At 36.1% G+C, this 26273-nt stretch overlaps 2 protein-coding genes and 1 long non-coding RNA gene across 8 annotated transcripts; 2 read left to right on the top strand and 1 right to left on the bottom strand.

Moving 5' to 3' along the window:
* Positions 1–20: 20 nt before the first annotated feature.
* LOC114383360 (disease resistance protein SUMM2-like) lies at positions 21–9460 on the top strand. Of its 2 annotated transcripts, none has more exons than XM_028343021.1 (4): positions 21–174; positions 265–397; positions 5522–8372; positions 9265–9460. In XM_028343021.1, exons 3-4 carry the CDS (start codon positions 5555–5557, stop codon positions 9441–9443), a joined length of 2997 nt encoding a protein of 998 aa, XP_028198822.1. In that variant the 5' UTR covers positions 21–174; positions 265–397; positions 5522–5554; the 3' UTR covers positions 9444–9460. The 2 variants fall into 2 exon arrangements, with proteins under 2 accessions (XP_028198822.1, XP_028198821.1); XM_028343020.1 differs by having other exon boundaries at positions 21–177.
* LOC114383364 lies at positions 384–3597 on the bottom strand. 2 transcript variants are annotated; one of them, XR_003660496.1, is made up of 5 exons: positions 3341–3597; positions 3126–3215; positions 2257–2617; positions 2087–2139; positions 384–504 (listed from the first exon to the last, which is right to left on the bottom strand). It is a non-coding gene; the product is annotated as an uncharacterized LOC114383364 (long non-coding RNA). The 2 variants fall into 2 exon arrangements; XR_003660495.1 differs by lacking the exon at positions 384–504 and having other exon boundaries at positions 1372–2139; positions 3341–3595.
* Positions 9461–9462: 2 nt separating the features above from the next.
* On the top strand, positions 9463–25513 carry LOC114383361. 4 transcript variants are annotated; one of them, XM_028343023.1, is made up of 9 exons: positions 9615–10559; positions 22478–22590; positions 22852–22995; positions 23078–23170; positions 23636–23920; positions 24052–24132; positions 24283–24348; positions 24489–24762; positions 24842–25513. In XM_028343023.1, exons 1-9 carry the CDS (start codon positions 9641–9643, stop codon positions 25291–25293), a joined length of 2427 nt encoding a protein of 808 aa, XP_028198824.1. In that variant the 5' UTR covers positions 9615–9640; the 3' UTR covers positions 25294–25513. The 4 variants fall into 4 exon arrangements, with proteins under 4 accessions (XP_028198826.1, XP_028198824.1, XP_028198823.1 ...); XM_028343022.1 differs by having other exon boundaries at positions 24052–24189; XM_028343025.1 differs by lacking the exon at positions 24052–24132 and having other exon boundaries at positions 9463–10559.
* Positions 25514–26273: the final 760 nt, after the last annotated feature.

Below are 26273 nucleotides of genomic sequence, written 5' to 3'. Positions count from 1 at the left end.
TTAAGCTTGTATAGCATGAATAAGACAAAAGACTCAAGACTTGCTTTTTTAGAATGAATGATTAGTTGATGGTGTCGGTATAGTAGCGCTAGCAATCGTCTTTGCAGCAGTGGATCGTGAATGAAGATTCTCTTGTTTCTTTAGAGATTCGAGCAATGAAATTCAACTCTGAAGGTGGTGAGTATATATTAAATATGGCAGCAAGTTGTTTAATTTGCAACTTTTGCGGTTTCTGTATTCTAATAATTTTCTTTGAGTCTGCAGATCATATATATGTTTTTGGTGTAACGCAACTGTCGTAGATTTCACCGTCTCTTGCTTGTAAAGTCATCGATCAACACTTGTTTCTCACCAATCTCTGCATATAACTCAATTCCTTGAATCTTCTGCAAGAGAGGTAAGCTTACGTTTGCTCATTTCCTATTTGCATGGATATGTTCAGTCCAAAATCCAAATCAATGGTCCGTCCACCCAGGGCTACTAGATCTGCTTATTCTTTGGTACCTATAGATAAAATAAAAACAAGAACAAGTGGATATGGATTTTTTATTTTTTATTTTTTTCCTTCTCATCATAATGAATAAAAAATAACATGAAAACTAATTTTGATAATATAGTTATTTTTTTAATACATCGCTGAAATTAGTATTCCCGAGATCTCTAAAAAAGGTGGAACAAAAATATGCACTCAACAAAAGTAAAAAAATATCCCTTTTATCTCACCTTTTTTTTCACTTGGAGTGGAAAAAGTAAGATGAAAGTGATACTTTTGAAATATAAAAGTTTCTCTTTGTTCTTATCTTATTTGACAAGGTGATTTAGAATATTTGGATATATGCTTGACTTAATCGAATATTTGAATACTTATGCAAAGAGATCACCTTAAATGAAAAAGTGATAAGAGTATTTGACCTAGTCAAACACTTGAGTACTTTAGAAGAGATATGTTTTAATGTCCTAATATTTTTAGGAGGGGTATTTATGAGCATCCGATGCACTCAGATAACCCATACGATATAAGAAATGTATTATACAAATAAATTTTGTTGAAGGACTTGGATCTCATGCAAATAGTGTTGGGGTTTGCTTTTAGGAGATCCCATGCAAAAACCAGATTAAGGAAGCAGAAACTACAAATTTTAACTTTTGCCTCCAAAACCAATCCATGATAGCTCCCAAAAATAAACATGAAAACTAATTTTGGTAATATAGTTATTTTTTTAATACATCGCTGAAATTAGTATTCCCGAGATCTCTGAAAAAAGTAGAACAAAAATATGCACTCAATAAAAGTAAAAAAATAACATGAAAACTAATTTTGGTAATATGAAAACTAATTTTGGTAATATAGTTATTTTTTTAATACATTGCTGAAACTAATTTCTCATCATAATGAATAAAAAATAACATGAAAACTAATTTTGGTAATATAGTTATTTTTTTAATACATCGCTGAAATTAGTATTCCTGAGATTTCTGAAAAAAGTAGAACAAAAATATGCACTCAACTAAAGTAAAAAAATATCCCTTTTATCTCACCTTTTTTTTCACTTGGAGTGGAAAAAGTAAGATGAAAGTGATACTTTTGAAATATCAAAGTTCCTCTTTGTTCTTATCTTATTTGACATAGCCGAATACTTAATACTTATGCAAAAAGATCACTTTGAGTGACAAGGTGATTTAGAGTATTTGGATATATACTTGACTTAATCGAACACCTGAATACTTATGCGGAGAGATCACCTTAAATGAAAAGGTGATAAGAGTATTTGACCTAGTCAAACACTTGAGTACTTTATAAGAGATATGTTTTAATGTCCTAATATTTTTAGGAGGGGTATTTATGAGCATTCAGTGCACTCAGATAACCCATACGGTATAAGAAATGTATTATACAAATAAATTTCGTTGAAGGACTAGGATCTCATGCAAATAGTGTTGGGGTTTGCTTTTAGGAGACCCCATGCAAAAACCAGATTAAGGAAGCAGAAACTACAAATTTTAACTTTTGCCTCCAAAACCAATCCATGATAGCTCCCAAAAATAAACACCAGCTCGCAACAAAAAAAAGAAGACTTATGCATACCAACACCAGGAGTATAACAAGGGGCTCGCAACAAAACTTCCGGAGCTCAATACCTGAATTCCAAAAATAAAAAATGCAATAATTTTAATTATGTCCATATAGAAATTTATTTACAGATGTGAAAATAAAAAGGACAGACTAATAAGATGACATAAAGGAATATGACTCACCACCGTGTGGAAACAGACTGAGTATATGGAGGCATCGATGATACTTCTCTAGCCAGTCCAAAATCAGCAATTTTCAAAACATCATTTGTTACCAGTAAATTCTCAGTATAGCAGAAAACATTCCCAAAAGATCAAGATCCATATGACTTTTTAGACAGATTGAACTGGAAAGTATAAACATAATATACCATCAGAAATTTGCTAAATGAAATCATATATATGCCTAACAAGGTTTTAAATCCCGATGAAAGAATCCTTTCTTGTGCATGTGACTAAGTCCTTGTTGCCTCATAAAGCACCCTGTCTCTTCCTCTGAAAAGGGCTTTTCTCTCTCCTTTATTAATTGATAAAGATTACAATCCTTAAGAGATGAAATCTAGTGTCACTGTCAAGCAATATCTGATAAAGCAAGGATCAATACAGAACATTCAACCTTAATTATGGATACTGAAGAGTTCTGGATAAATTACATAGTAGTAAATAATTTTTCCAGTAAATATATATGTAGCACTGAGAATCGTGTAACAGTACCACATTTTGTGGCAAACATTAATATATCAGGCGCAGCCCTAGCCCCTTGCTTCTTTCTAGGCTGTTGAAATGGGTTTAATGGAAACAAGCCAAGATATTAGTGTGTTTAGATATTTTTCTGTACCATTTTTTGTCTTGAATTCTAATACAATATCATTTGCTATTAATTGTTTTTCCTCTTATTCTCTCTATCAGTAATTTATTCTTTTAGCTTTTACAGGATAAAGCAACAACATATTACTATTCAATCTTAAGGTTTAAAAGCCATTCAACAATCGACATATTTAAACTATAAAACATAAATGAACAAACAAAAATGAAGAATAAGAGTTTTTTACCATGTATTCAAAAATGAAAAATAGTTCATTATTTTCTCTAACAACCTCTTTCAACTTTATGATATTTGAGTGATTCATTTTACGGAGGACCTGCAGAACGAACACAATACACATCAGCGAAGAGAAGACAAATTAAAAGTTAAGCAAAATCTTATTACGGTTCCAGGAATGTGAAACCATCTATAACTACCATAAACAAGTACTGTAGCACATACCATAAATTCTCTTAAATTTGTGTAGAAGTTCATCATGTCCACGACCAGGTCCTTGATCACGAATGCGGCAGAGGAGTGATCGTCGTGGCGGCAGAGTTTTTTTCGGTGGGGAATGAAAAATTGAAAACGAAAAATATGTGAGGAGATGAATGGACGCGAGGACTGCGTGAAACGGTTTCTTTATAAACCCGACCTTGAGGGTTTAATTTCAAATTTGAAAAGATCTTTGAAAATTTGTAATTATTCACAAAAATACCACAGCTAGCCAAATCACGACGATTTTTGGAAAATCCTCTTTAAATGCGCGTCCTAAAGACCTTTTTCTTTTTATAGTAGTGATAAAGCCATTCCTAGGAATTCATTTCCACGTTAAAATGTAGCACACCTCTTGTAATTAATTATGAATAATTTTGTTTAAGAGATATTGTTCTAAATTTTCAATTCACTTAAGTGACTTCTTTAACTCAATAAGCAATACATAATAATCCTTATGATAACATTTTCTTAAAAACTTATGATTAAAAGTTATTGTATCGTTTTTAAATTATTTTTTTCATTTTTTTTATTGTGTATCCAATAATTTATTATTTTAAATAGATTTAAATAAGTTGGAGATCCCTGAAATATATTCGAATTTCGTAATTGATCCTTAAATTTTTTTTATTTTTTCATTGAATCCTTGAAACTTTAAAAGTTTTGTGAGAGATCTCTACTATTAGTTTTCATCCAAAATATGATGGTATATCCGTTAATTAGACATATCAGCGATACACGCATGAAGTCACATCAGACGTTCAAACACATGAGCTACATCGTCGACGTCCAAACACGTGAACTCCACATGCACCGTCCTCCCTTCCTACCTCCCCACCTCCTCCCCCCTCTTTTCCTCCCGCCCCACCTCCTCCCTCCTCTTTGGTTGGTTCGTTGCCTGTTGTTGCTCCCTCTATTGCCCCTTCATTTTTTTTTCTTTCTCCCTTTGCCATTGTCCCCTTCATCAGTGTGTTCTTAGATCTTTAAAATATTTGTTTGAATGAAAATAACATTTTTTAAAACTAAAGGTATGAAGAGAGTCATTGCTTCTTCACATTTGCGGTTTGCCATATCATTCTCTAGCAGGTGCTCTGGTTGGGGGTAGAGGCTTCAGAGTACGCTTAGCGACGACGAAACGATGTTGTGCTCACCTAATCTGGTTGTTTTGACGCCATGGTTCTCCTACATTGCCGATATGATTGTTTCACAAAAGTCAAACCCTTAGGCAAAAACCCATTTTTAAAAAACTCCAATGTCTAGTAACATCTCACACGCAAGAAGAATTGATGCCAATGCAGATGCCGTTGTGATGTTCAATCTTTTCCGTTGACGAGAATACAAGACACAGAACAAGAGATAGAAGGAGACAATCTACGTCGATGTATTTGCGTTTGTTGCCGTGAAGAGGAAAAATCTTGTGGGATGCCACACCTAACCATGAACAGTCTTGATGTCATCGACAACAAAAAAGACGAAGAGAAAAGGACAAAGGGAGAAAGAAAAAAATAAAATAAAAAAATAAAAAATGGAGGGGCAGAGGGGGGAGCAACGATAGAGAGCTAGTCGAGGAGGTAGGGAAGGAGGAGGGGAGGACGGTGTCGATGGAGTCGTGGAAGGAGGGGGAGGTGAGGAAGCTAGTGACAGTGGCAAGGAAGGTGACGACGAAGGAGGAGGAGACGGTGTAGTTCATGCATTTGGGGTGTAATTCACGTATTTGGACGTTTGACATGGCTTCATATGTGTATCTTTCACGTGTCCAACTCACGAACATGCCATTACGTTTTGGACGAAGACTAACGACATAGATCTTCTACAAAACTTTCAAAGTTTCAGGGACCCAATGAGAAACAAAATTTTTTGAGAGATCAGTTACGAAATTTGAGTATATTTGAGGGATCTCCAACATATTTAAACCTCTTAAATATAAAACATTAAAACTAATCACTACAACTAACTCCACAACTTATTTTTTTTACTATAAAAGTGATTTTTTAGACAATGTAAAGTTGTAAACAAAATAAATTATCTTAAAATTATTTTTATCTAATAAGTATATGTTGAAATATATATATATATATATATATGTATAATTTATTTTTATAATTAATTATAAACTTACTGTATAGCATGTTCATCTCTTTTGTTCAGGTTAAAGAAAGTTGCATTTAGTGGAGCAAATTGATGGAATGCCTTTACGGTTTTGCATCTTCTATTTCAAGAGATTTAGTGTGCGGAGCAATAAATCAATTACGTTATCCTTGTTATTTTAACAATTTGATTGAAGAGCTTGAGAAAGAAGAGGGCAATTTGATTGTAACGAGAAATGATGTCCAAAAATTTGTTGCACATGCCAATAACCAAACGAGAACGACTGCTGAAGTTGTTAACCACTGGCTACAGGATGCTGAGAATGACATAGACAATGTGAATCAGTTGCTGAAAGAGGCAAGAACAAAAAAAAGTTGTTGTTTTGGGCACTCTCCAAATTGGATTTGGCGATACTGTGTAGGAAAGAAGTTAGCAAATAAAACTAGGGACCTTGAAAAGCGCATTCAAAGAGGTAGACCATATATTCAAATTGAACGCAATACTACACTTCCTTCTAGCACACTTGATATTCTCTCGGAAAAATGTATGAATTTTGACAGTAGAGAATCTTCTTATGAGAAACTAATGGAAGCACTGAAAGATAATGAGGTTGCCATGATTGGTTTGTATGGGATGGGGGGTTGTGGTAAAACCACGTTAGGAATGGAAGTAACGAAGATAGCAAAAGCAGAGGATCTTTTTGACAAAGTGCTTTTTGTGCCTGTGTCTAGTACAGTAGATGTTCCAAGGATCCAAGAAAAAATTGCTAGTTCGATGGGGTATGGGTTTCCAGAAAATGAAAAGGGAGAAAGGGAGAGAGCCCAGCGCTTATGCATGAGATTAACCCAAGAAAATAAGCTACTAGTGATTTTGGATGATGTGTGGGAGAAGCTTGATTTTGGTGCCATAGGGATTCCCTTCTTTGAACACCATAAAGGTTGCAAGGTTCTCATTACCACTAGATCAGAAGCAGTTTGTACTTCAATGGATTGCCAAAGAATGATTCACTTGCCAATCTTAACTAGTGAAGAAGCGTGGGCTCTTTTCCAAGAGAAAGCACTTATAACAGAAGGCACCCCTGATACCGTAAAACATTTGGCAAGATTAATTTCAAATGAATGTAAAGGACTGCCAGTTGCCATTGCAGCTGTTGCTAGCACTTTGAAAGGCAAGGCTGAAGTGGAATGGAGGGTTGCATTGGGTAGATTAAAAAGTTCTAAGCCGATGAATATTGAAAAAGGTTTGCAAGATCCCTACAAATGCTTGCAATTGAGCTACGATAATTTGGATAGTGAAGAAGCCAAATCACTTTTCTTGTTGTGTTCTGTATTCCCTGAAGATTATGAAATTCCAACTGAACTTTTAACAAGATGCGCAATAGGGTTAGGCGTAGTTGGAGAAGTTCGCTCATATGAAGAGGCAAGGAGTGAAGTGATTGCGGCCAAAATTAAGCTCATGAGTTCTTGTTTATTGTTGAATGCATTTCATGAACGTGTCAAAATGCACGATTTTCATCGCAATGTAGCCCACTTGATAGCAAAGAATGAGGATAAGGTCATTAAGTGCGAATTGGAGAAGGATGCGACTTTGGAGCAAATTTCAGTAAGATATCTATGGTGTGTGAAATTTCCAAATGATTTGGACTGTTCCAGTCTTGAGTTTCTTTGCATAAAAACAAAATTGGAAATATCAGATCAAATTTTCAGAAGAATGGAAAATCTTAGAGTTATGTATCTTGACAATGGAGGGTGGCACAAACTACCATTGTCAACAATGACATTTAAAACATTGAAAAATCTTCGTTGTCTAATCCTTAGCAATTGGGTATTAAGTGACATCTCATTTATAAGTGATATGAAGAAACTTGAGTGCCTTGCATTGTCTGATTGTTATTTGCCTTCATTCCTTGAATTACAAAATGATGGTGTAGTTGCACAACTAACCAACTTGAAATCGTTAATGTTATATAAATGTGACATGGAGACGAATAATTTTGATGTGGTCAGAAGAATCCCACGGCTAGAAGAATTGTGCATCATTAATAGACAGCAAGAATGGGATGTTTACAATGAAAACACCATTAAATTCTCTAACACGTTTAGTGTCCCCCAAGAACTGCAATGGTATACAATAAAATTAGGAAGCCTACGCCAAGATGATGAAGATGATGATGCAAATTTTATCTCCCATAAAAGAACTCTATTGCTTAGCTGTTTTCACATATCAAATAAGGCGATTAAGGATTTGGCAAAAAAAGCAAAGGTTCTATCCATAGCAAATACTCAGGGAGGTGCAAAAAATATAATCCCTGATATATTTCAATTGGAAAAAGGAGATATTCATGAGTTGAATAAGCTCGAGATATGTAATTCTAAGGAGATAGAGTGTTTGGTTGACACTAGCAATCATTTGAGTGAGGTGGGAATTCTCTTCTCCGAGTTGCTTAAGCTGAAAATATGCAAGATGGATCAATTAAGAGTTTTATGGCATGGTTGTATACCTCCTAGTGGCCCTTTTGAGAAATTAGAGAAGCTACATTTAAGTAATTGTGCACAGTTGACATCTTTCTTCACGCATGCTATTGTCCAAAGTCATGTGCAATCCACAATCTTCCAAAATCTTCAAGAAGTGATTATAAGTGGATGTAGAGAATTAAAGTATGTCTTCTCAGCCAATACTGTTCGAGGCCTACCTCAACTGAAAGTGTTGAAGATAAAAGATTGCAATCAACTAGATCAAATAGTTGAGGATATTGTCCCATCAACACCTGATATGAATTATCCACTTGCACACCAGGATCAAAAACAAGAATTAGATGAAATCATTCAAGATGAGCAACATCAACAGTTTTTGAATCCTCATTTTGAACCTAATCAATTGGAAATTTTCCCAGAAAGTACTGCAATTCCAGGTACACATTCCATGTTGCATTTCATAAGTATGTTTCCAGCTATAGGCTTGTAGCAAGTATACATGTGTTGTAATGGGCTGCATATTCAACAAAAGTTGTGGTTAGACAAAACAAAGCATTCAACATGAATTCAATTGACATCGTGAAAAAAAAAAAACTCGTAACAGTATGTTGAACTGTTGATATGTTTTTTTCTTTTTTAAAATAAACACTTGATATGATTTATTGCAATCATTACAGGTTTTTTCCTTTTAAATCTCAATCATTATAAGTAATGATTAAAGGCAGATAATTTTTCTTGATATCAAATATTGCCAATAATCATTATAATTTAATTTTATCAAGTGGGGTTTCCGTAAAATTTTAGCAAATGAATAATAGCTCTATTCCTCCCTTAAGAATCAAATTGTTGAACTTAATTAATTCAACAAGTGTGTTTCTTATATTACACTTATAATTTTATATAATTATTTAGTTAAAATTTATAAGGTATGTGTTTGGGTAATTTGAAGTTATTTGACATATACAATTACAAGTCACATTTAAATTGTGAATCTATTGTCATATATGAAAATTTTAAGCAATCTAATTGTCAGAACATTACATACATTATTCATCAAATGGTCAAAGAAGATTACATTTTCATTTTAACATTTTAGTTCCATATAAAATTATTAGAAGATAAGGTCAGTCATAATATGAATCAGCATAAGAATATTGTCCTGGAATTATTTTATATTCTTCATTATTAACTTGATTTGATGGTTGTTTGTTGTTTTAGTAAAAAAAAATAATGTTTTAAAAATCAAAGCGTAACTTGTAGACCTAACATTTATATAATTGATTCTAATATGCATTGCAATGTTTTGCTTATGAGTAACTGCTTTTTCAGGATCGTTTACTCTATCCAGCCTTACAACCCTTGAACTAAGATCATGTCCGACATTGGGCTCATTGTTTACGGCATCCACGGCTAAAACCTTGACTTCATTGGAAGAGGTCATAAAAATCAAAAGGAAAACCTCGTTGAGGATGATCGTGAATTTCAGAGTGATATTTCAATGTTCTTAGGTTTGAAACGGCTATCCATCGAAGGGTGTGATTTACAACATATATTATCTGTCTCTTTTGTTGGATACCAGGCGAAATTAGAAGATATAAGAAATAAAGAGACTCATAATAATTTTGAACATCTTCAGCGAAAAAACATTCAGATTGGACAAGTGCGTTTGAAGTTAAAAAAGTTGGAGTTGTACGACCTACCTCAAATGACTTATATTTGGGTGGCTTCCAAGAGTTCACTTTTCCTCCAATATCTTAAAACATTAGACATAGAGGAATGTGCAAAATTGGAAGTAATCTTTCCATCGTGTGTTTTACGATGCCTACCAAAATTGAAGCATCTAGAGATAAGAGAATGCACAGAATTAAAGCAGATCATCGAAGAGGACGTGACTGATAAAAAATTGTCAGATCATTCTACACAGCCATGCTTCCCAAAGCTAGTAGATTTGGTTGTCAAAGAATGCCACAAGTTGAAACGTTTCTTCTCTGCGTCTTCATCTAGTGATCTTCTCAACCTGGAGGTTCTTATCATAGATGGAGCCACTGAACTAGAAGAGATTATTGGATTTGAACAAGGATTTTCCAGGAATTCTTTTGCCTTCCGAAATCTTGGAACATTAAATATAACGAGATGTGCAAAATTGGAAGTAATATTTCCTCTGAGTGTTTTAAGATGCCTATCAGAGTTGAAGCGTCTAGAGATAAGACAATGCAAAGAATTAAAGCAGATCATCGAAGAAGATAAAAAAATGTCAAATCTTGTTTCTCTAGAACCATGTTTCCCAAAACTAGAAGTGCTGGTTGTTGAACAATGCCACAAGTTGAAACGTTTCTTCTCTGCATATGCATCTAACGACCTTCCCAACCTAGAGCTTCTGATCATAGATGGAGCCGCTGAACTAGAAGAACTTATTGGATTTAAACGTGGAAAAGGTGGTGAGATAGAAAAGGCCAAAGTTGAACTTCCAAAACTGAAACTTTTTATATTTATGCAACTCCCAACCCTTCACCAAGGGACTGAATTGCTGACTGTAAAGCATCGCATTGTCCACAATTGTCCAAAACTCTCTTTGACTTCAACGACTACTCTTCGGGAGCTCTGTGCAAATATTCCTTATTCAGGTAAATGCATTTCATCGCTAAATGTGTTCAAATACAGTTATTTAATATGAACTCTTCGTCTAATCATGTTAATTATTGTCCCTTATCGCATGGTAGTGCATATGCTATTGCCATGGTTTGATGTGGGCCTTTCCTCAATTGGCATACAATTTGCTTTTCCTCATTCCACCTAAAGAAAATATTTATTTCATTCAAATTTCGTGATAAAAAAGTGTTTGGTAAGATTTACTTTTTCTTTTAAAAGAAAAAAAAAATACATTTATAAAGCATGTAAACAGACCTAACACAAGTAGTGTTAAGATCTGAAAACCAAACCAGTACACAGTTAACCCCCAATACAGTACCTCTAATCCAAGGCTTATGTAAAACCCCTACAACAACAAAAAAAATAAGATGTAAATGGCATTTAAAGCTTGCTTGCACTCCACCCCTGGAACCAACCAAAACGTTGCAAATAAGTAATGGCGTGTATGTAAGAACCAACACAATTTCAAAATAGTATGAATCTGGCTGCATTAATATTCTCCAAAGCTTTTGCCAATGATTAAATAGCAGCATTTGTTTTTGTCTCTTGCTTTGCGCCCTTAACCTACAAATCTTTCATACATCCGTCACCCATTACGTACCTTCTTTCTAAGTTCTAACCACGTGCCCACAGCCCACCATGTATTCTAAGATAGTCCCAAAAAACAGCTTGCCACCCGAACAAGTGAACAACCGTTTGCTTCAGTAGGATAAAACGTACTTCCTTTTATCTTTAAAATAAGAAAAAAAATATTTTTCTTGGTTTTAAATATAAAAAAATTTTAATTAATTTTATTTCATTTAATTTTATTATCTTTAAAATATTTTTTATTTAATCGAGATTTTAGTTCCAATGAAAAATAAGTTAAAAATATAATTTTTAATTCAGATTAGTGTAATTAATTATAATTAATTAATTTTCTTAACTATGTGTTTACGCTGGAATTTGGTAAACAACCTCTAGTCTAAGTTAATTGCTTGCGAGATCAACTAGTGAATCTCAGGAGCATGTCATTTGTGTGTTTGCTTTTAAATGTAAAGCTTTGAATGTTCATCACTGCCACAAACATTCAATCGAAATGCTGAAAGTAACTTGACAAGGAAAGGAAAACTCTTTGACAGAATCGAAATGCTGAAAGTAACTTGACAAGGAAAGGAAAATTGCAGAATTTAAAGGCTCAGCGAGTTCATTCAATCGAATGAACCATTTAAAAGGCAAGAATTATAAAATGAAATATAAATTGCACTGCATTCGAAATGTAAAGTTTACAGAAACTTAAAATGGTTCACAAACATACATTCTCCTTGTGTACTCGTTTCTCTCTGCGCTGGGTACTTTGAGTATCTAAGGATTTTGTAGAAATGATTTGCGACCTCGAAATCTGACTAAAAAACTGCTATATATAGATTTTCGAAAATAAACTGCCCTAACGGTCGAACGCTATCCTAACGCCAAGTGTCCTGCTACGTACACCTTGCATAACCGCTCCCTAGAACGGTTATCCACATTACTCGAGATCGAACTGATTTGGTGAAGATTTGTTCAGAAATTACGCTAAGTCCAGAACTCTTGCTGCCTCGACTTCGACTCGTCCATACACCAGTTCGAATTGCCCAATAGCTCGAAGTCCTCTTTCTTGTCTTAGCTTTGTACTTCGTAAATACTTCTTTGAACCTGGGAATTCCTTCTTAAAGACTCTCCTCTCTTTTCGATTCGAGCAGGTCCTGACCAGACTCTTGCTCTGTAATATGCTTCGAAACTCGAGACGACATCTAATGCATACTTAGAGCATATTTTAGCTCGTCGAAAATATGGGCTAACAAATTGCCCCCAAAAAATGTCCGCTTCGATTCGAGATCGAAGGAAGATGAGAAGTTGACATTTTTTTCTCTTCTTCTACCAGCTTTCCTGAAACGGCGACACGATGACACGTTTAATGGTAACCGTCGCCTCGATCTCCCACTACCCATCATTAATTCCACCTTTCTAGGCAGAGTGGGACACGTGTCACGCTGGGGAGTCAAAAGGGAAATCTGATGTGATTGATTTCTGACCCTTGATTCTTATTATTGCACAACCCCCTTACCTCTGATGAGATTCTAGGCAAAGTTATTCAAATCGAGGCCATCATCGACCAGTTTGCAAGTGCCGTGCAGAAAAAACGCGAAAATGACGCCAGACTGGATGCCCAGAAACAGGCACATATCCTTCTGCTCGAGAAAGCCCGAGCTGCTCAACAAGAAGTCGAACGTCTCACCAAAGAGGCAAAAGAAAGGTCTTCTGACGTCAAAGCCTGTGATGATAACATTTCCTCCTGGGAGGCAACTATTACGAATTTACTGTCTCAGGTCGATGATCTTAGGCAGAAAATTGTAACAGAGCAGGCCAAACGCAAGGAACTCCAGGAGAAGGACGCTAACTCGATTCAGAAACTGGTTGCTGAAAAAGGGAGGGAAGGCCTGAAGGCCTTTAGTGCATCTCAAGCGGTAGCAGATGAGGCGAGAGCTATGGAGAGTGCTGACCAGGTCTTGAGCAAAGAGATGTCCACCCTGAAGAAACTATATGAGGACTTAGTCATGCATTAGTAGAACTTATGATTTTTTATTTCGAATTCTGTATTTCGATTCTACTCTTGATGTAATATTGACACATGCCCTTTCGTGGCAATTTTACTGTTATCGCCATTTTTATGTTTCCCATATTCCTCTTATTCTATGCTTATTTTAACTTCGAGCAGTGTTGGTTTATATTTTTTCAAATACTTACCATTTATGCTCAAAGTACGTTTGTGAGGGGTTAGCTCCTCTAACTCATAAGCACCATTCGAATAAATCTGAATTATTTTAAACGGTCCTTCCCAATTTGGGGACCATTTGCCCAAGGCTCGATCCTTACTATCCCTGGGCAGGATAACCTTCCAAACTAAATCTCCAACATTAAAAGTTTTTGACTTCACTTTCTTATTATAAGCTTTAGCAACTCTTTCTTTTTGTTTAGTCAAAACTTCTAATGCTCTTAATCTCTCCTCGTCTAAATCAACTAACTCATCTGACATCATTTTCCAATAATGGTCGATTGGAATGTCCATTTGTTTTTGTACCCTGGCTGATTGCAAATGTATTTCGACCGGAAGTACAACATCGTGCCCATAAGTCAGTCGAAATGGGGTAGTATTAGTTGATTCCTTAGGAGAATTTCTACATGCCCATAAAACTTGATCTAACGTTTTATTCCAATTTCTTGGCTTTTGGGCAATGTGTTTTTTAATCAAGTTAATTACAATCTTATTGGCTGCTTCGACCTGACCATTTGCTTGCGCGTAATATGGTGTTGAGGTTAATAATCGAAAGCCAATTTTTTGGGCAAATTCTTTCATTTTTCGTCCCGTAAAAACTGAACCTTGATCAGTGGTAATCGTTTCGGGAATACCAAACCTATAAATAATATAATTTTGAATGAAACTAATTACTGCTTCCTGATCAGCATTTGGCAAAGGGACTGCTTCGATCCATTTTGTAAAGTAATCGATACCAACTATAATATAACGCTGGTTCTTCGAAGAAGCAGGCTTGATTTCACCAATTAGGTCCAAAGCCCATCCTCTGAAAGGCCAAGGTTTGATTATGGAGTGTAACTCACTAGCAGGTACATGCTGTATTCCTGCATGCTTTTGGCATTCCTGACAGCCTTTAGCAAATTCTATACAGTCTTTTAACATCGAAGGCCAATACAAACCTTGTCGAAATAAAAGCCACTTCATTTTATGGCCTGCTTGATGTGATCCACAAGCCCCACTGTGAACATGGGAAACTGCCAAGTATGCTTCTGATTCACTTAAACATTTCAGCAACACTCCTTCTGCAGTCTTTTTAAACAAATCATTTCCCACAATCACGTAATTTAAAGCCCTATATTTAATCTTTCGAGCCACATTACCTATTGGATTTTCCAAGTATTCAATAATGGACTTTCTCCAATCATTATCTAATATATTGTCAATGGCCAAAATTTGAATTTTTTCCTGGAGATCATTCATGCTTTCATCTTCATTATTTTGTGGTGTATTTGCCCCCACAAGTTTTGGCATTGGCAATTTAGTGCTTAATGGCTCTAGTAATTCCAGTTTATCTTTTATTTCGATCAACTGAGTTAACTTCTCCTTCGACATTTTGTACCCTGAAGCTATTTGGGCTAAATCATTTGCTTCTTGGTTTTCTTGTCGAGGTATATGCTCAATGTTAATATAATCGAAATGATTCAGAAGAGAATTTGCCATAACAAAATATTTTGCTAAGTGTTCACTAACACATTTGTATTCTTGTGTTAATTGTCTCAACACTAGTTCTGAATCACCCCTTATGTTAACAATTCTTGCCCCCAAGCTAATTAAAATTTCAAGGCCTGTAATTAGAGCCTCATACTCAGCCTCATTATTAGAACAAAGCCCTTTGATTTTATATTTGAATTTAGTTGGAACTTTATTGGGGGATATTATTAAAACTCCAATTCCAGTTCCATGTTTGTGTTTCGAACCATCAAAATACAAAATCCAAGGCTCTGTATCGACATAGTGTTGCGGCATTTCGATCAGTGAGTGATCTACAATAAAATCAGCCACAATTTGACCCTTAACAGATTTCAAAGGCTTGTATGTTAAAGAATATTCTGTTAAGGCTAAAGCCCATTTTCCAATTCTACTGTGTAAAATAGGTTTTGACAACATGTGCTTAATAATATCATAATGAGAATACACATAAACATCAACAGGCTTTATGTATTGCTTAAGTTTTGCACAAGAGAAATACAGACAAAGACAGAGTTTTTCTATGGCAGTATATCTAGTTTCTGCATCATTTAGTACACGACTAAGATAATAAATTGCATGTTCTATGCCATCATCATCTTCCTGAGCCAACATGCTACCAATGGTCTTGTCAGACGCAGCAATATACAACTTCATAGTCTTGTTTCGACTAGGAGGCATTAACACAGGAGGCTTGATCAGATATTCTTTAATTTCATCGAAAGCCTTTTGATGCTCTTCATTCCATTTGAATGGTTCATCTTTCTTGAGTCGAAGTAATGGCGAAAAAATTTGAGCTTTGCCACTTAGATTCGAAATGAATCGCCTCAAGAAGTTGATTTTTCCTAACAAAGATTGAAGCTGTTTTTTGGTCGAAGGAGGCTTCGTCTCAAGAATAGCCTTTGTCTTATTTTGATTTATCTCAATGCCTTTTTTATGCACCACAAAACCAAGGAAATCTCCTGCACGCACACAAAAAGCACACTTTAATGGATTCATTTTTAATCCATGTTTCCTCATTCGTTCGAAAGATTGCCTAAGATAATCCAAATGGCTATCTTCTGAGGAAGATTTGATGATTATATCATCAATATAAATTTGCATAAATGTGTCAATAAAATCATGAAACATGGAATTCATGGCCCTTTGATAAGTGGCCCCAGCATTTTTCAAACCAAAGGGCATAACCACCCATTCATAAGTGCCTAAAGCACCAGGGCATCGAAATGCTGTTTTCGACACATCACTTTCAGCAATAAATATTTGGTTATAACCAGAATAACCATCTAACATGCTTAAAAATTCGAAGCCGGCTGCCGAATCTACCAACATTTCCGCTATTGGCATAGCATATTCATCTTTAGGTGTAGCATTATTTAAATCCCTAAAATCTATGCATACTCTAAGAGTTCCATTCTTTTTAATGACAGGGACTATATTTGCTAACCATTCGACATACCTGGCAGATCTGATGAATTTACACCTCAGCAGCCTTTCGATTTCTTCCTTAATTTTGGACATGATTTCTGGCGCAAATCTTCTTGGTAGTTGTTTTACTGGTCTTCTTCCCTCCTTAATTGGTAATTTCATTTCGACCATTTCTCTGCTCAACCCAGGCATTTCGTGGTAATCCCAAGCAAAACAGTCTTTAAACTCTCTAAGAAGAGGCACCAGCTTTTCTTTTAAACTTGAGGTGATATTGGCACTGATATAAGTTGGCCTTTTAATCGAGCCATCTCCAATGTCGATTTCCTCCAAAGGATCTTGAGCCTGCATCTTTGGCACCTCACTTATGGGATTTTTCTCGAACCCCAGCGGCTCATCGTCATAAATACAATCCAGTCTTCGATCCTTTGTTTCTTTGTTTTCATGATCTTCGATCTTGGCTTCAACTGCCATGTTTTGTTGAGATTCAGCCTCAAAGGCCGTATTTAGTCTATTTTCGGCCATATAAGCCGTAATTCTGGCCCATGCAGTGGCCTCAGTCATATTAATCTTCATATATATTCCACCCAGTTGGTGGAATGACTCCATCTCCAGAGGGAACAACATCAATTTCCTCCCTCTCCCATATAAACCCATAGGTAGGATGGAGTTTGACAGAGTGGACAACATTGTCACTTGATTCGACAACAGCCTCCTTGTCACCACAAGGTGCTATGTTAGCCAACTTTTTGTCAAAGGTTTGTGCAGTAACACTATCGACCTCCGACTTATAGAAGCTTTGATCCGCCTCTATATTTTCCACAATCCCATCTTCCCTCCAGATAATGAGTTTCTGGTGAAGGGTAGATGGCACAGCCCCAACTCCATGAATCCATTCTCTTCCTAATAGCAAGTTAAAATTAGCCTTGGACTGAATCACCAGGAATAGAGTTGGTCGAACTATACTGCCTACAGCAACATCTACTTGAATGGCTCCCAAAGAATAGCCAGTTTTACCTTCATAATTCGAAAGCACAATGTTGTGGGCAGATAGATCAGTGTCATGTTTCTCGATTTTGTAGAGCATAAATCGAGGCATTAAATTGACAGCCGCTCCTCCATCAATGAGCACTTTGTTGATTCCAACATTCTCAACTTTTGCTCTGATGAAAAGGGGTTTGAGATGACTTTTCATCTGAAAATCTGGCTTTTCGAAATAAGCTAATTGCTCTTCCACACAGCCATTATTCATAACATAGTAACATACTGGCTTTGGGTCAGCCATATCAAAATGATCGAACTCACTTTCGATCTCAGTAACTTCAGATTGGACATCATATTCAGATGGCAAAATAGATACCACACAGATGACATCAAAATCAGGTTCAGAATCGAGTAGATCCTCATCCTCCATCTTATCTTCATCCACCGGAGGCAAGAGCCTCTCTTTTACTGGCCTCCTAGATACTTCTCTATACTGGCCCGTTTGCAGATTCTGTTGGGCCAATTTCTTCTGACGCTGGAACCTACGCCATTGGGTCCTCGTCATAGGATTCTTTCCTTTGTAATTGTTCCTATAAGAGTACTTATTAGCCTCTTGTGGGCCAATTTGCTTCGTTCCACTCGAACCACCTACTTCCATGATCCCTTTGTTGAACCTTATGAGTCCCTGGTGCATCCATTTTTCGACCGGAACTGAACCCGGGGGAGCGAAAGTATTCCTTCGACCAGACTTCTGATTAGTATTCGACTGCACCATAACTCTTTTGTCTTTATCGAAACGTTGGTTCTGCTTTGCCCCCTTGTTAACAACTTGGTATTTCTTGAGGCCCTCAGTAGCCTCCCTATCACAAACTGCACTGCAGCGAGGGCAGAGCATCACAATCTTGTTTTCGAGTTTGCACCTGTTCAAAAAATCAATTAACTCCTCCTCAGCCTGAGGATACACAACCTTCATTTGTTCGTTGTAATCCTCTTCAGATATGTCCTGAACTTGCACATGGGACACCTCCATTGTTTCGACCATCATTATTTCTTGGGGCTCCGCATAGAGAGTGTCAGCAGCTTTGGATGTTTCAGCATTTGCCTGAACAACCTTTGGTTTCTCACCAAATTTTAGCCTCCCTTCGTCAAGAGCCTTTTGAACCAAATCCCTGAAAAGAACACAACGTGAGGTTTTATGGCCAAGGAAATTATGAAATTTACAATAACCCCTTTTCTTCTGTTGTTCGATTGGGGGTACTTTCAAGCCCTTAGGAACAACAATCTGGCCATCTGTGACTAATAAATCAAATATTTCATCACATTTAGTTATGTCAAATGTATAAGTTTTAGACACAAATTTATCATTTTTAGGTTCAACAGGGTTTTTTCCATTGGAAGGTCTAAGGAGTTTACAAACATAAGGAGGTCCAGGTTTTAATTCTGCTAAATCAACCTCATTGTCTTCGATATTTTCATAAATAATATCGAACTCCTGGTCACTGTCATTGGTTTCGACATATGCAACCTTTTCCTTCTCGTGGAATTTAGAATTTCTAGCCTTTTCAGCCTTCAATCGTTCGAGTTGTCGAACTCTATCAGCCAATTGAGCCATATCCCTTAAATACTGGGTATCTAATTTCTTTCTAATCGAATAGTCTAGGCCACCAGCAGCCATTTCGACTAATTCATGTTCAGGGACTTGGGTGAAACACCTTACCTTTAAGAGTCTGAATCTGTTCAAATAATCATCAATTGATTCAAGTGCCTTGCGTCGAACGCTGGCTAACTCTTTAAGGCTGATCTTAGACTGTCCCATATAAAATTGCTCATGGAAAATCCTTTCCAATTGGTTCCAATTATGTATGGAATGAGGAGGAAGGGTTGTAAACCATGTAAAAGCATTTTTAGTCAAGGAACTAGGGAAAAATTTCATTCTTAAATTTTCATTATTAGCCAAATCCCCTGCCTCGACCAAATATCTAGCAATATGTTCAACAGTGGACTCATTTGTCTCTCCTGCAAACTTAGTAAACTTAGGGATTTTCACACCCCTTGGTAATTCTGTCTGTAACACATACTCAGATAATGGAGACACAAAATTAGGCCTGTGTAAGCCTAAGTTCAAACCATTTTGTACCAAAATCGTTTCGACCATTTGGGCCAGGTTATTCTGCCTATCGAAACGGTTTTGTTGAATATTCCCTATTACTTCATCAGCATTTTGGTTCCTATTTACCAATACTATACCAGGGTTTGGTTCGACCTGTTGGGCTGGTGGCTCTATGCGTGCCAATGTTTGTGGTGCTTGAGCCATTTGCATCCCTGGATTGTTAGGCATCTGTACCTCTTGGACGGGCGCCTGTATTTGGATCTGTCGAATTGGTGGTTGCTGTATGGGTGGTGCCCCAAAAAAGTCAGCAATTCGACTTATTTGATTTGTTAACATTTGGTAACTGTCATTTGTATTTTGAATTAAGGGGTTAATAACAGTTCCTATTTGTTGTGTTAACATGTTAACCATATCATGGTTACTTTCATCCATTTGTTGTCTAAGTGACAAAACGGATGTATTGGTTAAATGTTGAGGAATTACCCTACCTTGATTACCCGCTACAGATCCTGATGGAGAGGACATATTAAGATTCTCTATATTTGGTTGAGAGTTTTGCAACCCTGCCATCAAAGATGTAGGCATGCCATATAGAGGGTTTTGAGGCGGTCGAAAGGGGCTTCCACTGGGATTCCCTAAACTAGGGTTATTCCATGGGGCAAAAGCAGACGCTGACGTGGTCGAACTTGCCAACGTCATGTTGGTCATGGGAGAAGTTACCCCTGTCTGATTCATAACCGTCGAAGCGGTCGAACTTATCGTGCCAACAGTTTGGTCAGGAATTGCCCCTATGCCAGAATTTATATTGGCATTACTGACAGATGTCTGCGTTGGTTGCCCCTCCATATTTGGAAGATCATTGTTTCGATTACTTGGGGGTGGTCTAGCCATCCTTGTACGAGTTTTGAATTCTGTTAAGTGTGGAACAGATTTCCCACTTCTTAAATGCATACAAAATCAAAACAATTAAGAATGCAATAAACCAACTACACAAAACAAAACTTTAATAATTTAAAACCAAAACACACAATTGACCGGTCCCACTGGGCGTGCCAATTTGTTTACGCTGGAATTTGGTAAACAACCTCTAGTCTAAGTTAATTGCTTGCGAGATCAACTAGTGAATCTCAGGAGCATGTCATTTGTGTGTTTGCTTTTAAATGTAAAGCTTTGAATGTTCATCACTGCCACAAACATTCAATCGAAATGCTGAAAGTAACTTGACAAGGAAAGGAAAACTCTTTGACAGAATCGAAATGCTGAAAGTAACTTGACAAGGAAAGGAAAATTGCAGAATTTAAAGGCTCAGCGAGTTCATTCAATCGAATGAACCATTTAAAAGGCAAGAATTATAAAATGAAATATAAATTGCACTGCATTCGAAATGTAAAGTTTACAGAAACTTAAAATGGTTCACAAACATACATTCTCCTTGTGTACTCGTTTCTCTCTGCGCTGGGTACTTTGAGTATCTAAGGATTTTGTAGAAATGATTTGCGACCTCGAAATCTGACTAAAAAACTGCTATATATAGATTTTCGAAAATAAACTGCCCTAACGGTCGAACGCTATCCTAACGCCAAGTGTCCTGCTACGTACACCTTGCATAACCGCTCCCTAGAACGGTTATCCACATTACTCGAGATCGAACTGATTTGGTGAAGATTTGTTCAGAAATTACGCTAAGTCCAGAACTCTTGCTGCCTCGACTTCGACTCGTCCATACACCAGTTCGAATTGCCCAATAGCTCGAAGTCCTCTTTCTTGTCTTAGCTTTGTACTTCGTAAATACTTCTTTGAACCTGGGAATTCCTTCTTAAAGACTCTCCTCTCTTTTCGATTCGAGCAGGTCCTGACCAGACTCTTGCTCTGTAATATGCTTCGAAACTCGAGACGACATCTAATGCATACTTAGAGCATATTTTAGCTCGTCGAAAATATGGGCTAACACTATGTAAATAATATTTTTTTCCTAAAGACCGGAGAGTATATATGTGTGATAGTAGTGAGATGTTCAGATGCTGTATGTCCATTGCAACATCCTCATACAATATTGGTGCCTTATGATCTCATGCATTGACCTGCAGCAAACATTATGCCCACACCATTTTTGCCCGTCTGTCTTAAACAGTCACGCGTACCACTGCATCACCTCAATACTAAAAAAGTTGGCTATCTTATTCCTCTGTATCACCTTCTCCACACACCTTATTTCTAACTTCCACCACTGTTTTCTACCTCCTGACCCTCTCTCCAGTAGTCAATAGAATTGATCCCCGTCTCAACTAAAGGACACCAAGGCAAGCCTTGGGATTTACAATCCAACTGGACAAAGATGAGTTAAACACTTTCATAAACCTATTCCATTCCCAAGAATAATATTTTATGATTTCTACCTTTTCCTCCACCTCTTTTGTGTCTTCTAGAAATGTACAAGAATTTCGGCCCAACCAAATTACCCAAATTAGTGCAAATCACACCTTACTCCACCTCCTTAAAGTACTCATCGAAATTGGAAAAAAAAAATACTCTTCTGCTTATTATGCATAGTGGAACATTCCTTGACTGATGGATTTGTTTGGTAAGATTAACTCATAAGCTATATATATAAGTTTAATAACAACGCACAATCAGTGAAAAAAATTATGTTATCAACCAATAAAACTCATTCCTATGACTTTTAAGATATTTATTATTAAAAAAATCAACAAATTTATGTTTAACTCACAGATATTATTTTTCTTTCTCTGTATTTAATACAAATTTAAGCAACTTATGAGTAATACTTATATAAACTATTCAAAATCACACGTGACACATCAAAATAATATTTTTTTTATAAGTAACCCATTGAACAACTCCCACTATGAATGCTCAAAGTAAGCTCGTCTGCCAATCAAGCTTGTCAAAATAACTTATAAGTTAATCAACCTAGCTTATAAGCTAAGAATGCCCTACAAACACTTGTGACAATATAATGATCCACCACGGAAAGTTGAAGTTGCATTTCATTTTTGTTACTGCGTTTCATTGTCAAATGAAGTCCTTTAATTTATAATGTTTTGTTACAGATTTCGAAAACATTGGACTTTCGCCGTTGGACTTTGTATACTCGATTTGTAATATGTTTGAATCAGATGAAGTTTCTACAAGTAGCGGCACGAATGAGTTGCCTTCATCACAGGTTAGAACCAGCCAATCTATGCAAGTTAACCTACCTAAATACAATCACAATGATAATGAAATCAAATAGGATAACTCATCAACTACTTCACTAAACTTTGACAGCAGTATAATAATACATGTCATTGCTTCATTACATCTTGTCTACATTTGTTATGACTCAATTAATTGAAAAAAATCCTCGTTGTTTATAATTTCATTATATTTATTAAAAAAAATTACTTGTTGAGCTATTCTTTTTGTATATTTTGTCATTGATCAGATTAATGAAAAATCAGAGAACGATTTTATTGGGAATATTCCTGGTTCAGAAGTACAGGCTGCTGCAACTTCAACAAATTCAGAGCCGAATAAAAGGCCAACCCCAAGTCCCTTGGATAATTGTCAACGTGAAACACATTCACATGTGAGTATACCGTAAGCTATTATAAATATAGGAAGAAATGAATGGCTTAAGACTCAAGCATTTAATTCATCACTTCATATAGGAGTTGGTGGATGGGCAATCAACGAGTCAATCATATTTTACAGACCAACAAAGGCCACTTGGAAAAACTGAAAGTGCCATTGGAATTCCTCAGGTAAATAATGTTATACCAACTAAAGATGCACATTCTTCAGAATATTTAAGAAATGGTTAATATGGACTACAGAAACCTAAGGAACAAATTATTCGAGAGGGTTATCAATCAGAGAAAATTGTCATTGATTGTGTCCTCTAATTCAAAAACAAGGACCAATGCTTGTTCCCTTTCAAATGGCTTGAGGCTGACATGCTTATTGTCATTTCATTTTACAAGAAGAATGAAAGTATGCTACAGAATTGCATATTTGTTGAATTTCTGCAGAATATTAAGAGAGGTGTCAAAGAAGGAATTGCATTAGAAAATGCAATGACTTTACTAGGTCAACTCATTTAGAATCAATTAGCTCTCGCAGTCAGGGTCATTAGTTACTTCTCAGCATAAATCATATGCACATGCATATTTTTGTATGGAATCAACCGTTGAACATAGTCCAACTTGTTTCTCATTTATTATTTTCAGCATGAGCAGAATCCCGCGCCAGAAAACACTTCTCCATTTCAAATGAACCTAGAAGATCCATCAACATCCAAAAGTAAACCACCTTCTCCACAAGTCAATGATAACAATCAATTTGTACTGGGAAGCATAACTGAAACAGTACGTGAACATAAGCAATTTGAAAGCAGAGTAACTGTGTTCGAAACAGGCGAGTGCCCTGAATTAGAGAGAGAAAACAAAAGGACATCAAACTTACAAAAACTGGAGCAAAAATTGTCACCCATTTCTTCTCCAAACATGATAGAGGTATATGTTTTTTCTCTTAATCTTTTTAAAAACTGTATATTAGTAAACTAAATATGGAGAGAAAAGAAGGAATTAAAATAGCCACAATGAAAGTTAGCTTACTAATCAACATAGCTTTTGGCATTATAAAGAGTATTGATGAAATAGAGACAACCATTATTGGAAAAGTTCCAACATCAGTGAAACTAGCAATACCAACTTCTGTTTTAGAGGTGAGAAGCCCATCTCTGACTTGTATGACAACTCGTCAACATAAAATACATTTGCATGTAAGTTTAATAATTACTAGGCTTGAAAACAGATTTTCTAATATAATAGTAAGACTAATTCTTGTGTTGCTTGTTCAATATATCAAATAAAAGTTCCTGGATAAAGAATCAAGCAATGAAGCAGGTTTTCCAGACCAACATGCACTTGGAGAATCAATGGTAACCACTAAAATCGCTCAAATTATTGTAATACTAGCACATGATGATGATGTACATTATAAAACACCTGCCTTTTCATAGCTATAACTTTAAAGACACTCAAACATTTTTTTTTTTCATTTTTCATTTGTAATGCCCAGAATATTGAGGAAACAGGAAAAGAAAGCATTCAAGAGGGGCATCCGTTAGAGGGAGCTACGGTAAAAACGTTGTCAACTGGTGTAGGAAGCATTAGCTTGGGTAGCGGTGTTGTGACTCTCACCGACATTAGTAGCAGGGACATACTTGCACAAGATTTCCAAATCCAAGAAATAATGCCATGTCAAGAAATCCAAATCCAAGAAGGGTTGAACCTGATGGATAAACAAGAGGGAACAGGCATTATTTCTAATAACAGCATTGAGGTTTCTCCAGGTTATTGCTCTCTTATTGTCTCTTGTCCATCCTATATTTATGTGTCAACCACTCCTTAAACTTTTAGCAACTTCTGCAGATATCCGTACAAGATTGGGAGCATATAAGCACTTTGTTGATCTGGATGATACACAAGTTGCTCTGCTGGAGGAGGCAGTAAAAAAATATCCTCATCTTTGGAATACTTGTGAGATGTGTAGTGAGCGCTTTCAAGCTTTGATGTTAAAATCTTTGGCAGAAATTTTGTTGTTCCTCCGGAATGAAACTGCAGTTAGTATTACTCCTCAGAGAAAAAATGAGTTCCATAGACTATGCAATGTAGCTGTTCAACTTGGATTTGAGAGGTCATGGGTTGATGAAATGCATCAACGTGTTGTAGCGAGGGATCCTGAGTTGGACAATGCACGAGCAGCAATCCGGAAGCTTCTTAAGAGGCGTGATCATTTAACTCAGGAACTACGCGACATACAGAATGAACTTAAGATTCTTGATGACTTTCTTGATGCCCAGACAAAATGTTTCGACTTTTGATGATTTAGAAGTTCTAGCCCTACGTGTTGGACGTGTCCCACTTGTGGGGATTTTCTGTTTCTCCATACAAATACACTTTGCAATTCTTCTAAGAATGAGACTATCAGTTTCTGAGTCTACTGTGTTCTTTGGGATGTGTAATGCTAGCAATTTAAGTTTGCTATGCAGCATTTTATTATGTGGAAAATGGATATTATTATTGTTTTGGACTTTTGCGCGATGAGACATCTACCGTATAAAACTCATAAGAATTCAGTTATTTCATAATACTCACAAAAAGAAACCACAGAAAATGGAGACACATTACTAATTATTATCTACTTTTTTAATGCATTTTGTGCTCTTAAATATTAATTATCATATTATATATATATATATATACATCCCTTTATCTTTTAAGCGTCTGCTAGAAACAGTTCAATTCTTTCTTTTTCTTTAAGAAACATTAAACCGGGGTCAGTTCTAGAATTAACTTGTGCTAAAAAAACATATATATTTTGTTAAATTAATTCTCTTTGAACCCAATTGTTTTTTCAACTTGTATAATTGAAACTCGAGAATCAAAATTACACAACTGCAATGTGGCAAAAGTACATTTAAGCCAAACCTCTTGCATTGCATCCACAAAAGTCAACTTGTATAATTGATTTCGACTTATGGAATGAATTTCTTTGATTTGGATGCTTGAAGAAGGGAAAAATGCACGGAAGAATGTCATTACTGGCAGAATCTGGTAAGACTTCACTTCTATTTATTATTTTACCACAACTCTTTAGTTCTTCAGTACTTTGCGTTCTCAAACAACTTAGTATTTTAGCACACAGCCCTAGGTTTTAGATTGTTATTAATCCCATTTGTACATTATTTGATACTTGTTGATGCTGTTAAGTTGCATGTGATGTTAATCATTGCGTCACTAGCAATTGGGCTAGAGGCTGCATATTCAGAAGCTAGAATATAAATAATAGCCCTGTATATTA

Source organism: Glycine soja, chromosome 14 (assembly GCF_004193775.1).
Source record: "Glycine soja cultivar W05 chromosome 14, ASM419377v2, whole genome shotgun sequence".
Taxonomy (NCBI): domain Eukaryota; kingdom Viridiplantae; phylum Streptophyta; class Magnoliopsida; order Fabales; family Fabaceae; genus Glycine; species Glycine soja.
This window is presented reverse-complemented; position numbering and strand designations above follow the sequence as displayed.